This window comes from Balaenoptera acutorostrata, chromosome 2, assembly GCF_949987535.1.
Source record: "Balaenoptera acutorostrata chromosome 2, mBalAcu1.1, whole genome shotgun sequence".
Classification (NCBI taxonomy): Eukaryota; Metazoa; Chordata; class Mammalia; order Artiodactyla; family Balaenopteridae; genus Balaenoptera; species Balaenoptera acutorostrata.
Window position 1 is genome coordinate 120,553,695 of NC_080065.1, and position 14,172 is coordinate 120,567,866.

Below are 14,172 nucleotides of genomic sequence, written 5' to 3' on the forward strand. Positions count from 1 at the left end.
ATGAAGTGACAGAAATTAAATTTTTTTCCTATTAGCACTCATTGTAAAGATTTATATAGAGAAAACTATAGGAAAACTTTATTAAAGCCGTGTTAAAATTATTTTTTTATTTTAGCTTTATATTGTTATTATAGCTTTCTATAAGGGCAAAGAAGAAATAAACTAAGTTGGAAAATTCAGAAAATAAAAGCCAAAGAATATTTTCTAGGAGAGGAGGATCTTTAAAACTAGGAATATTTCTTCCCATAGGAGAAAGTAGTAATGGATTTAGCTCTTAATTTTTCTTTTTTAATTGTAGTATTCTTCAGAGGAGGAAGAAGTTGATCTTCAGACTGCCCTTACAGGTTATCAGACAAAGCAGAGAAAGCTTCTAGAACCAGTGGATCATGGAAAAATTGAATATGAACAATTCAGAAAAAACTTTTATGTTGAAGTTCCAGAACTGGCAAAAATGTCTCAAGAGGGTAGAATTTTTTTATTCATTTATTGGTTATTGTGGGAACAGAGGGAGTACACTTCACCTTGCCTGCGAGGAGTGTTGATAGGCCTGTGAGTTGATGCATGAGTAGGAGGAATTTGCCTGGCTTACCTGGAGAAATGAGAGGGAACTAGAAGGCGAGAAGTCATTCTAGAGAGTAGGACAACATCCACAAAGATTTGGATCAGTGAAGAATTAGTGTGTTTTTGGAAACATTAAAAAAAATGAGCAAAAATTAGTTTGGCTCATGTAGTTGAGATTTTTAGCATTGAAAATACTCTTCATGTGAAGTTAGCAAATAAAATATTGTTAACCTTTTCTGATATTTGAGAGTTAGGAACCAATGTGAATCTGTATGATATTGATAGAATAAGGATAATCTGGGCAACCCTTGCTTGAAGAACAAGTGGTTGTATTACTTGTCAATCATTGTTCTTTTATTGCTGGTACAATTTAAGTCAAAATAAAAGCCAAATTGTAGAAATTGGAGTGTTTCTTTTGTTCCTAATTGGTTGCAACAGTAATCACTTTAGTTGTCTCTCTGAGCTGTTCAGTGCTTTGTCACGTAGCTTTTCTATGGAATTACCTTCAGGAGCACTAGAAAAGAATTGAAAATTCTTAATCTTACCATGCCTCATTGAAAAGTAGAAGGCACTAATAGAACAATATTTAAGAGTTTTTAATCTGGATTTTGTTTTGTAGAGGTGAATGTATTTCGGTTGGAAATGGAGGGCATTATTGTCAAGGGAAAAGGTTGCCCCAAACCAATTAAATCTTGGGTTCAGTGTGGGATTTCTATGAAGATCTTAAACTCTCTCAAAAAGTAAGTGTTCAGTGGTTGTCCACATTTTTCAATATCTTGCTACTAAAAATAGCCCTTTACACAAATAATTCCTTTGCTTACATTTTTACTCTAATGGAAAAACTTGATTTTTTTTCTTAAACAGTTTTATTGAGATATAATTTACATACCATAAAATTTACCCTTTAAGTTTACAATTTGATGATTTTTAGTATATTTATGGAGTTGTGCAGTCATTACCATAATCTAATTTTAGAATATTTTCATTATCCCGGAAAGAGGCCTGGATCCATTAGTAGTCAGTTTTCTCCTTTCTCCTCCACATTAGGCAACCTCTCATCTACTATTTTTATAGATTTTTCTATTCTGGACATTTCATATAAATAAGATCATACTAACATAGTCTTTTGTGACTGGCTTCTTGCAATTAGCGTAGTATTTTCAAATATTTCTACATCATCCATGATGTAGAATGTCTCAGTACTTCATTCCTTTTCATTGTATGGATATACATTTTGGAAAACTTCTACAGTTTGAGGGACCCAGAGATCACAGTTCTTACCTTGTCTTCCTTTGGTTTGCTTTTTAAGGCATGGTTATGAAAAGCCTACGCCAATCCAAACCCAGGCGATTCCTGCTATAATGTCTGGACGAGATTTGATTGGTATTGCCAAGACAGGAAGTGGAAAGACCATTGCCTTTCTGTTGCCCATGTTTAGACACATCATGGATCAGAGGTCATTAGAAGAAGGAGAGGGGCCAATAGGTACAATTCCTTTCATTAAACTATTTTTTCAGTTAACAACTTTGTTGTCAGTTAATCAGAAAGACCTGATGCTTTGTAATGTTAATTATAACAATAAAGATGTCTTTATGTACATTTCCTTTATAAATTTGGCACTTTGGGGCTGATTTCCCCTTACCAGCAGGTGGAGTGAGAATCTTCAGAGCTCTGGAGTGACATCTCAGAAGTACAAAAACAGCCTCTCCTGGCACAGCTCAGTTTTTAAACTCTGTCTCGGCAGGTAGACTCCTCGTGCATCTATCTGTTTATTTATGTTGAGGTTTGTTCTTAGCCCATATCAATGGATCTATAAACTCAACATAGAAGATTGTAGGGAAGTGTATTTTTCTTTTCTTTTTTTTTTTGGCCTTAAAAGGCTGTAGTGCCAACATTTCATTCAGGATTAGGTCTTTAGATTCAGTTTTCTTGATTGATTTGGCAGAGATCTCTTCTCCAAATTTGAGTAGGGTTTTGGAAAGTTGTTCAACTCCTCTCTTGGCAACAGAGGGCACAGTATATTTCTCCTCTGTGTGTGCCCCTCAGACCAAGGTTGTTTCCGGAAGCCACGGCATGGCTCTTCAGCACAGTGAGTCACTTGATTATCTTTGCTCTGTGATTTGCAGTTGAGAATGATTTGCATTCTTTTCAGCCAAGTATTTTCCTGATGGTTGAGTAAGGTATTTAACTCTCATTTATCTTCCTATAGCATGTTCTTAAGATCTTCTTAAAATTATCCTTCACCACAATCTCTGCTATTACAGAACTTTTGAAATAGGATTTTCAAAGGTGCATAAAACAAATTAAAACAAAAATTAGACTAAGATCTGAACTTGATTGCAGAGGTTAAATTTAACACTATAAAGCTTAGCCTCTCAAGAATTTTGGTGGTTAGGTTTTTGACATATTTATCTTTTCAGCTGTCATCATGACTCCAACTCGAGAACTGGCTTTACAAATTACTAAAGAATGTAAGAAGTTTTCGAAGACCTTGGGCCTTAGAGTGGTCTGTGTTTATGGAGGAACAGGAATCAGTGAGCAGGTAGTTATAAAAGGAACATTCAGTTTTTCCAATCTTTTTAAAAATTGAATGGCTTAATAATGTAAAAGTGATTTTTTGCTTTAGTGTTTTCTGTATTGATTGCTTCTAAAATCTTTAAAATGAGGTGTGAAAATAATAGTAAGAATGAATTATGTTAAAGTTATATTTTAGAATTTTTGAGTCATTTTCATATCTTAGCTTTCCCGTGCTTGTCTTTCCCCGCTCAAGGAAGCAGATTATTTTTTCCATTTTACAGATGTTCAGAAAGGTTAAGTTGACCAAAGTCTTTAGCTTAGTAAGACTTTGTCCTAGAATCTAGGTCTTATGATTCCTGGACCAACATTTATTTTCTCTAATCTAAATGGCATCTTTAAAACGTGGTTTTCAGTGGGATGTATTAATATCAGAGTTTCATCTGCATTCTTAAATGATTTTAGTGAGAATTATTTTAACATACCTTCATTCACTCTCTTTAGATTGGCATTTCTCCATGTGTCTTCTAAAGAATGCTAGTCATCAGATATTTTGTTTTAACTAGAAGAAGGAAAAATCCTGGGTTCTGTGGTCAAATAAGTTTTGGAAATGTTGGACTATGCAAAGTTAAAATTTTCTTTCCTGCAAGACTTCTTAGTTGTTAATAAGCTAATGTATATTGTGATGCTAGAAAAAACGGGATAAATTAAGTGGCGTTTTCTGAACATATTTAACCCCAAAACCCTTTCTGAGGACTTGTCTTCTCAGATTTTAGACACATCTTGGGAATATTCGCTTTTGTTATCCCAATGCTATTTTAAACACTTGAACTTAGTTTTCTGAGTTTATCTGTGTCAGTTTTTTTGGCCATAGCCTATAGTAAATACAGTTACAAAATAAGCTGGTACATGCATGCATATTTATATAGAAGTCAAACAAAGTTTTATGATGTCTAACAAAGTCTGGTGTTTTCCATTCTATTTCATTTTTAAAACGCAGGTTGTGACTTACTGATTTTGTGATTCACTAATGGAAACAAATCTCAATTTGAAAAACATTGATCTATCAAATTTCTTTATTTACTGCTCTCTCATTCCTTTCTTGGTTTTGAGGAGTTGTGTCAAATTAAAATTGGTAAAAACCTCTGGTTTTCATTGATTTCAAAGTTACAGCATCATGTGGTCTTTCTGCTGCTTCCTATTCCTTTAGTAGTGCTCCAGCATTCCAAAGAATTAAGCAGGAGGCTTTGGTGTCTTCTAATCAGACCTGGCTGTCTTACCTTATGGAGCTCTGCAAGGACCTCAGTATTTTCAACTCTGTAAAGAAGCATTAGTGATAAATACACTATAAAATTTCATCTTTTCTTATTAGATTGCTGAGCTGAAAAGAGGTGCTGAAATTATTGTTTGCACACCTGGTCGAATGATTGACATGTTAGCAGCTAACAGTGGTAAGTCAGGGGTGTTGGGGGTTTTTTGTTGTTGTTGTTTGTTTTTTTGTTCTCTTTTCTCCTTTTTGAATTCTGTACATTTTTGTTAAAGCAGATACAAGAAACAAGAAACCACCAAAGGGTTTCTACATTTCTTCTTGAAGCTGTAATATCTTGAAATTTGTATTGTAACAAGCTTTTGTTGCAAGTATTCATAATATTTTTGCAATTTAATTAAAAAAATTTTTTTCACAACTACTCCATCTGATTTTTTTTTTTTTTTTTTAGCACTTAACGTGGATTCTTAATTCAGTTTTGGCCTAGCTTTGCTTTTAAAAGGGTGGGGGACTATATTTTTTTAATTGTACAATTTAGACTTTTTCTCCATAGGAGCTAGTACACTCTTACAATACTAGATAAGTTAAGATCTTGCAGCTTCAAGAAAATTTATCTTTTGTAAATTTGCATGTTTTTAGCTCAAATATTGTGCTTTGTTAAATTATTCCCTATCAAAACTGTTACTAAACTGTTGACATTATTTAACTTCTGTGGAGAAAGGCCCTTCAAGATTTATAGAACTGGGCTTCCGAGACTTAAACCATCAAAGGTAGGTAATTTAATGCTGTTCCCAAACCTGCAAAACTAATTGGGGCTGCACATGTTAGTATGGAATACTTAAATATTAGAAAGCATTTATTTTGGCACATTTCTGTTTTTTGAAGAAAATGCTTTCAAAGGTTTCCATTGTAGTATTCAGTGTATATATATCGTAGAGTATTTAAAACTTTGAGTAATGCATGTTTCTAATAGCATTTTGCTTGGATTTCTGTGTACACTTAATTCTAATTCTACATGAAGTTGGTAAAGTGACATTGGTATTGATAAGTCATTGTGCTTGTATAGCATATGAAAAGTTTTGGGTTGAATGCTGATGAAATAATTCCGTGTTTTCTCTCAATGCTGCATTGATTGTCTCCTCCTGAAATTCATCTTGATTAATTTTATCTTTTCCCTTTATCTGTCCTTTTGGTTTATATTTAATAACTGTTTTATACATGTTTTTGCCAGGTGATTGAATCAACAATTGATAGAAATGCTTGTGTTAATCCTTCAGAAAGGGTATCCTGTCTATGTATTTAGTTTTTTCTGGCTAAGAAGCCAGTTGCATTTATTTAAACCAGTGGGAGCACTGTGTAAAATAGGATTTATATCTTTGTATAGAAAAATGTATCTATGTAATACATTGATTTTTAAAATTTTTGTGTAATATGTTAGTTACCTAGTGATATTGAATAGCTTCTTATTTATGTTTTGACATGCCCGTTAGAAGCTTCTAACTGTATATAAGTAGGTTATGTACTACATAAAGTATTGTAAAGAGAGGTTTTCTGCGTCTGAAGTAGTTAGCACTGGAACTTGCTTTCCACACATACGCTGTAATCTCTAATATGTTTTTTCCTAGGTGATGCTGTGAGATAATGGCTGATGTGGCTCGATGCTCCATCTCAGTCTTAGTTTTATGATGTGTTTTGGAGAGGGCTGTTTTCTGAATTTTACAGGTTCTTCAGGCCCTATGATGGTATGCAAGAGACGAGTTTGACAAAATAAAGGGCCTCATGTACCCATTGTCAGAAAGTATTTGCCAGTAGATTAAGATATTGTAAACCAAAATTTCTTTTCACTGTTTAAAGATACCTAACTCACCCCTCTGGTTAAGTCAGGCATTTTAGTTCCCTTTACAGTTTTTTAAAGATTTTGGTAGTCATAAAATGAATTGTGACTGATTTTTAGTTTTCTTTTTGTCTTTATTTTTTTCCTCATGTTAGGTCGGGTTACAAATCTTCGAAGAGTGACTTACGTTGTTTTAGATGAAGCAGACAGAATGTTTGACATGGGTTTTGAACCACAGGTATTTATTAAATTTCTTAGTGTTTTGAACTATAAAGTAAACCTTGTAACTGCCATGAGCATGAAATATTTGTATGGTTTCTGAAATTCTCACACACATTTCTGTTGTGTGGTCATACAGTGGATTGAGGATGTAGGGAATTGAAATAGATATTTATGTTTTGAATTCTTCATTAAACTTGTTCAGGAGGTATTTGCGCAGGCTTTCCTAAGCCATCTAAAACCATCATTGGTAAAATTAGAAGTGGAGTCCTAATAGAAACTTAAGCTTTCATATTTTATAGTTTTCATTGTACTTCCAAATAAATTGCTTTAATTCATGCTTTTCACTACCTCATGATCTAGATAGCACAGGTTGTTTACATTCTCCAAATGTAAAAACTAAGGCCCAAAGCGTTTGTCTAGCTTAGATTTTATATTCTTCATATGTGCAGTTTCCTTCAATACAAAATTTTAGTGATAAAAGCCTAAAGGCTACAAAAAAAAAAAAAAGCCTAAAGAAAAACATGTTAAAAGGTGGTAGAGGGACTTCCCTGGTGGTCCAGTGGGTAAGACTCCATGCTTCCAATGCATGGTGCCCAGGTTCGATCCCTGGTTGGGGAACTAGATCCCACATGCATGCTGCAACTAAGAGCCGGCATGCCACAACTAAGACCCGGCTCAGCAATCAATCAATCTACCAGTCAATAAGTAAATAAATAAATAAATAAGTTAATTAATTAATTAATTAATTTTTTTTAAAGGTGATAGAAAGTTTTCTTAGCAAGAGGAGCTGTATGAGTTGTCAGTGTGCTATGGATGCCAAAAAAATGCTTTTAAATCACAAACTGCAGTAATAGAAATGGAATATTGGAAAGGGATATGGTTAAAGTGTTCATTCTTTTCTGTTTATTCATGTATTCTCCAAATATGTATTACCTGTCATATGATAGTGCATGTATTGTGTTTAGATTTAGGGACCACATTCTAAATGAGATACAGAGGAGCGTATAAGAATAAACAGGACTATTTATATTTATAAGGACTAATACTTGAGCCATGTGAGAAACAGTTAAAGGAATGAGGAATATTTAGCTTGAAGTAGGGGATTTGGTAGCATCCTTTAACTCTTTGAATAAAGTCTATCACTTGAAAGAAGCATTAAATTTATCCTTTGGGTCCCAACAAGTTGGACTGGGATAGTGGGGAAGCTATAGGGAGCTTGATCTGAGCGTAATGTGAAAAAGGACTGGATAAGCATTTTGGGGAGATTAAACAGGTTACTTTGTAGGAGGGAGATATTGAATATGCTTTTTATCTTTGTGTTCTAGTAGAGGCAGCAGGTCCATTTGTAGAAAGAGAGTAGAGGGAGTTGAAGAAATCAGGTGGAATATGGAGCTAGGTGCCCTTTCCCAGTCAGTTCAGTGGTTTTTATTGTATTCCTGGAACTTTACAACCATCACCACTATCCAATATCCGAACATTTTCATGCCCCCTCACCAAAACTCTGTCCTAATTAGTTGCTTTTGTTTTGAGACATATCATTGTGAATTAAAAAAAATCTCCTTTCTATAATGTTTTGTCATTCTGGATGGTGTAAAAATAGATGCATGTGTTCAATCTTTCATTTTTAACCAGAAATTGATCTCATGGCTTTTTCTTGGTATATTCCTTTGTTTATGGACTGCTTTTTCAGTAGAAAGTGCTTGGAAGTACATTCTTTGAGTCTTTGCATGTCTGGAAAGTCTTTGGTCTACTCTCACATTTATTTGACATTTAGCCAGATATGAGGTGAGGATTATTTTCCCTCAGAATTTCTTTTTGTCTCCATTGGTTTTCTTTCTTCTTTTTCTTTCTTTTTTAAAAAATATTTATTTATTTATTTATTTGGCTGCGCTGGGTCTTAGTTTCAGCATACGGGATCTTTAGTTGTGGCATGTGGGATCTAGTTCCCTGACCAGGGATTGAACCCGGGCCCGCTGCATTGGGAGTGTGGAGTCTTAGCCACTGGACCACCAGGGAAGTCCCTCCATTGGTTTTCTTGAGAAATTCAGTGTTACTCAGTTATTAACCTTTTGTATTTAATTTGTACTTTTTGTCTTGAAACTTTTTGGATCTTTATCCTAATGTTCTATGTCATTTAGGTTTGTTTTCTTCAACTAGTGTCCTGACTACTTGGTGGGTTCTTTCCATCTAGAAACTCAAATCCTTCCGTTTTGAGAAATTTTCTTGAATTACTTTTTGATAATTTCCTTCTCTTTGTTTTCTGGAACTCTTATTATTTGAATGTTGGACCTTTTGGACTCATCCTTTAATTTTCTTAATTTTTCTTAAGTATTTTGCATCTCTATCATTTTGCCATACTAGGAGATTTCCTAAACTCTTAAGCTTTCAACCTTTCTGTTGAATTTTTAAATTCTGCTTTCATAGTTTTAATTTCTAAATGTTCTTTTATTTTCTCTGAATTTTTATTTTAAATGGCATCCTGTTCTTGTCTCATAGATACAGAAATTTCTTAAGTTTCCCTGGATATTGATAGTTTTTTGAAATTTTCATCTCCTTGCATAGTCTCTTTCTCCCTTCTTGCTTTTTTTTTTTTTCTGTGTTTGCCAGTACATTTGAAAGCTTTAAGTTAAACAGATTCAAGAACACTAAAATAGTCTTACATTTGTTAAAGAAATCAACTTTTAATTTTCCTACAAGGAAAACACCAGTTCCTGACTATTTTTTACTAGCAAGTTGTACCAGACATTCAAGGAGTAAATAATTATGTTCCTAATCATATTTTATTTCAAAGTATAAAAAAGAGGGAATACTCATCAATTTATAAGGTCATTGTAATCTTTTACTTTTAAAAGAGCTCTGTTAAGGTCTAATTATATACCATAGAACTCACTTTATTAAAGTGTGTAATAAAATGGGTTTTAGTACACATACAGGTTTGTTCAGCCATCACCACAATTCAGTTTTAGAAGATTTCTTTCACCAGAAAAATGTCTTGTGCCTGTCTGCATTCATTTCCTGTTTCCACCTCAGCCCGAGGCAGCCACTAATTTGCTTTCTGTCTTAAAAGATTTGCCTTTTCTGGACATTTTATATAAATGGAATCATACAGGGAGTTCCCTAGTGGTCCAGTGGTTAGGACTCAGTGCTTTCACTGCCGTAGTCCGGGTTCAGTCCCTGGTCAGGGAACTAAGATCCCGCAAGCCGTGCTGTGGGGGGTGGAGGGGGTGGAGAATCATACAGTATACATCTAGCTTGTATTTATTTCACTTATGTGTTTGAGCTTCATTCGTGTCCTAGCATTTGTCAGTACTTTATTCCTTTAATTGCTGAGTAATTAATATTCCATCATATGAATATATGTCATATTTTGTTTCTCCATTAGCCAGCTGATGAACATTTGGATTATTTCCATGATTAGGAATAATGCTGCTAGGAACATTTGTATACAAGTCTGTGTATGGACATACGTCTTCGTATATTTTGAATAGATTACCTAGGAGTAGAATTCCTGATTGTATGGTAATTTATGTTTAACTTTCTAAGAAACTGCCAAACTTTTCCATAGTAGCTATTCCATTTTATAGGCCAATATAATATTGATACAGAAATCAAACGTTATGTTACAGTTTTATGTACAATGATGCAAAACCCCTAAAAAATATATTAAGGAACCAAATATAGCAATGTTTAAAATAGATAATTAATCATATCGAAGTTAGTATCCTTTGGATGCACGGCTGGTTTAACATTAGAAAAATCAAGTAATGTAATCCACCCTGTTACCAGAATAGAGGGAAAAACCATACTATTATCTCAAATAATATAGAAAAGCATTTGATAAAATTTCACTGATGGTTTAAAAATTCAGCACACTAGGACTAGTAGGGAGCTACCAGAATAAGTCTATAGCAAACCTTACACCTAATGGTGCAACTTTGAAGCTTTTAACATAAGAAAGAAAATTAAGTAGTGAACACTCACTCAACACTTTGCTGGAGGTCCTAGCACAGTAAGCAAGAAAAAGGTACAATATTTAGAAAGGAAGAAACAAGTGTTATCTGCAGATGATATGACTATCTTTGTAGAAGACTCAAAATAATCTACAGATAAATTATTAGAATTGATAAAGAGAATAGTAAAATTTCTGGACACAAAGTCAGTAAAGAAAAGTCATTTTCAGTTCTTTTCCCAGTAAGTTAGAAAATGTTCTTCAGAAATCATATAATTAACAAAAACTTGAAAAAATAAACTTGACAAAGATGTGTAATATGTATCTGGAGAAAACTGTGAAACTTTACTGGAAAACATTAAAGAGAACTTAACTCTGAAATTTATGTAAAGATCAAGTGGTAAAAGAGCAATCCTCCTGAAGAAGAGAAACAGGATAGGGTGTAAGAGAAGCCACTTCTTGAAAGTCTAGTTCATTCCCATTTTAGGATTTAGTTTTCTTCGGTCTGCTAAGTCAGGTACCACTTAATCAAAATGTTGTTGCTATCATGTCCTGTCTTATTTTCTTTGTCTTTGTTGGTTTGTGTAATTTTTTTTTTAATTTATTTATTTATTTTTGGCTGTGTTGGGTCTTCGTTTCTGTGCGAGGGCTTTCTCTAGTTGTGGCAAGCGGGGGCCACTCTTCATCACGGTGCGTGGGCCTCTCACTATCGTGGCCTCCCTTGTTGCGGAGCACAGGCTCCAGACGCTCAGGCTCAGTAGTTGTGGCTCACGGTCTTAGTGGCATGTGGGATCTTCCCAGACCAGGCCTCGAACCCGTGTCCCCTGCATTGGCAGGCAGATTGTCAACCACTGCGCCACCAGGGAAGCCCTGTGTAATTTTTTAAAACAATCTCTGTATTGTTACATTTTACAGGGTTTTTCAAGGGAAGAGAAGTAAGTGTGTGTGGTCAACACTGAAACATTTTTAACTGAAAATACTGGCATAAGTTTTAAAGCCATCATTTTGGCTGCTGGGTGGAGAATAGATTTCAGATTGGACAGGAATAAAGGCAGGAAAACCTGGTAGGAGACCATTGAAATAATCCAGATGAGAGATGGTTGAGGTTTGGACCAGGAGCCCAGGATTTCCACATGCCTTGGGTAGGGCAGCCCCTTTCACAGATATCACATCATCTTTGATTGGAGTAAAAATGTGGTCCTGTGTATTCCTGGCAAGACCTTTACCCTTTCCAGTTTCCAACCACTCACCCCTGTCTCTCTTGAAACCATCATTAATAATTTATTCATTATGTCTTTTTTTTCTTGTTTATGCCATAAGAATCCTAGAACCCCCTGATTCCTCCAGGGCTCTTTAGACACTGAGGTAGTTAATTGGTACCTGAATCCCACTCCCTCAACAGTATGTCCACCATCATTGTTCTTTGTTTTCCTGTAGCTCTTATCACCATTTGTAACATAATATATTTGTTTATCCATCCTCATTAGAATATAAGCTCTATTAAGACAAGTTTTTCTCTATTTTTATTGCATATTCCAGGCACTTAGAACAATGCCTGGCACATAATGGTTGCTCAGTAAAAATGTGTTGAATAAATGAAGGAAAACAGAAATAGCAATGAGGAATAGTTGCATTGTAGGTTTAGTTTGAAGATCAAGACTACTGAATTTGTTGATGGATTGGGTGTGAGATGAGTAAGAGAGAGAGTAGTTACGGATGGCTCCTAGATTTTTGGCATAAACCAAAATGACTAGAGTTGCCATTTCTTGCGAGGGGGAAACTATGAGAGGGGCAAATTTTAGGGTAAAATCAATTATAATATTCTAAGGTAACACATTTAAAAGTCACTGAATAGATGTTCTTAAAAGTTCCTTCTACTTGGTTTTACTGTCCTACAATTTTTGGAGACTACACTCACCATGCTTATTTGTAATGTTTTCTCAGGTCATGCGCATTGTGGATAATGTTCGTCCTGACCGACAGACAGTTATGTTTTCAGCTACTTTCCCCAGAGCTATGGAGGCCTTGGCTCGCAGAATCCTGAGTAAACCCATTGAAGTGCAGGTTGGAGGCAGAAGTGTGGTTTGCTCGGATGTGGAGCAACAAGTGGTGGGTACAGTCCTTAGGAAACCCCCAGTTCCCTGTATGTTTAGGCACTGTGTCATCCTTTTGGGGTCGTTGTGATGTAGGCAGATAATTTCTAAAATTAAATAGTACACATCAACTGCAGCCTTTAACATTTTACCAAATATATATATATATATTTTTAAATTTTATTTACTTATTCATTTATTTCTGCATTGGGTCTTCATTGCTGCGTGCAGGCTTTCTCTAGTTGTGGTGAGTGGGGGCTACTCTTCATTGCAGTGCGTGGGCTTCTCATTGTGGTGGTTTCTCTCGTGGAGCACGGGCTCTAGGCGCCCAGGCTTCAGTAGTTGTGGCTCACGTGCTCTAGAGCGCAGGCTCAGTAGTTGTGGTACATGGGCTTAGTTGCTCCACAGCATGTGGGATCTTCCTGGACCAGGGCTTGAACCCGTGTCCGCTGCATTGGCAGGCAGATTCTTAACCACTGTGCCACCAGGGAAGCCCTACCAAATATATTTGAATTTGCTCTTCCATGGAACTGTCTGTTTAAATGCTCTTTTAGTTTTTTTCACCAGAAGTGGTGGGCTGGTGATAAAATGTCACATACCTATGTTATTCTTTGGTTAATAGGATGTGAAGTTAAGAGTCAGAGAGAGAACAGATGATCATCTGTCCGCATTTGTAAGCCTCTTAGTCTCTGAAAGTTACAATTTTTCTTTTGGTCTTAGTGGTTTATCAATTAAAATCAACGTTTTCCTACCCCTTCCTAAAGTTATAGGAAGATGTTTGTTGTTTATTTATTTGCCACAAATAAAATGAATATTTTTGTTCATGAAACGTATTTGGATTTTTACTCCATTAACTTGGTACAATGTGTTGTTTTCAGATTGTGATTGAAGAAGAAAAGAAATTCTTGAAGCTACTTGAACTTCTAGGCCATTATCAAGAATCAGGATCTGTCATTATATTTGTGGATAAGCAGGAACATGCTGATGGTCTTCTGAAAGATTTAATGAGAGCTTCTTACCCTTGCATGTCTCTTCATGGAGGTGATGTTTAATGAAGTCTCTGTTAAGTACTTAACTTAGCCAAGCACTGTGCTGTGTATTTCCTTTGTCTCTAATTTAGCAGTAAATTTTATGTCATCCATGTCAGTTTTCATTCACAACAGTTCTGTGGGGGGGTAAACATTATTTTATTTCATCTTAGCGATAGAGAAAATAAGACAGCAACACATTGGTTTGATCAAATTCTATAACCATTAATCAGCTAAGGAGGAATTGAACTTAAAATTTTTTTTTTCAGCCCAAACCCCCAATATTTATTTACAAGTTATTTATATGTACAACTAATGTAATATTATGCTCTTTATAAACATTAACACACAAACAAGAAATTAAAAAACACAAAAATTAGAAATATTCTAGTATTTTCTTCCCACTCCCCCAACGTATCATATCACACACACCCTATGTTACCTCTCCCCCCACCACCCCCTCACCCTCCACCATCACTTTGGAGCCCCTGCTGTAATCAAAGGGAGCCTTTGGAATTTCTGAAACAGAGGAGGGGCATGGTCTCTGATGACTTTCCCGAATCCGCAAACTAAAAACAGACTGAGACATCAAAGAACTGCAGTTGCCTTAGAGCGCTTTCCACGTGCCAGGAAATGCCTCAGTGCTTTAGTATAACTCATTTAATCCCCAAAGCAGCCCTACGCTGTACGTACCATTATTGTCT

General features: G+C 35.3%; 1 protein-coding gene across 2 annotated transcripts in view; it reads left to right on the plus strand.

Annotated features, from left to right (window-relative positions):
- DDX46 (DEAD-box helicase 46) overlaps positions 1–14,172 on the plus strand; it is a 52,282-nt gene that overhangs the window by 15,744 nt on the left and 22,366 nt on the right. For both annotated transcript variants that reach the window (XM_007172164.2, XM_057540688.1), the window contains exons 8-15: positions 299–464; positions 1,181–1,301; positions 1,871–2,046; positions 2,982–3,103; positions 4,448–4,526; positions 6,332–6,414; positions 12,292–12,456; positions 13,319–13,481. In XM_007172164.2, the coding sequence (XP_007172226.1) occupies positions 299–464; positions 1,181–1,301; positions 1,871–2,046; positions 2,982–3,103; positions 4,448–4,526; positions 6,332–6,414; positions 12,292–12,456; positions 13,319–13,481 (1,075 nt within the window). The remainder of the gene's footprint in view (positions 1–298; positions 465–1,180; positions 1,302–1,870; positions 2,047–2,981; positions 3,104–4,447; positions 4,527–6,331; positions 6,415–12,291; positions 12,457–13,318; positions 13,482–14,172) is intronic.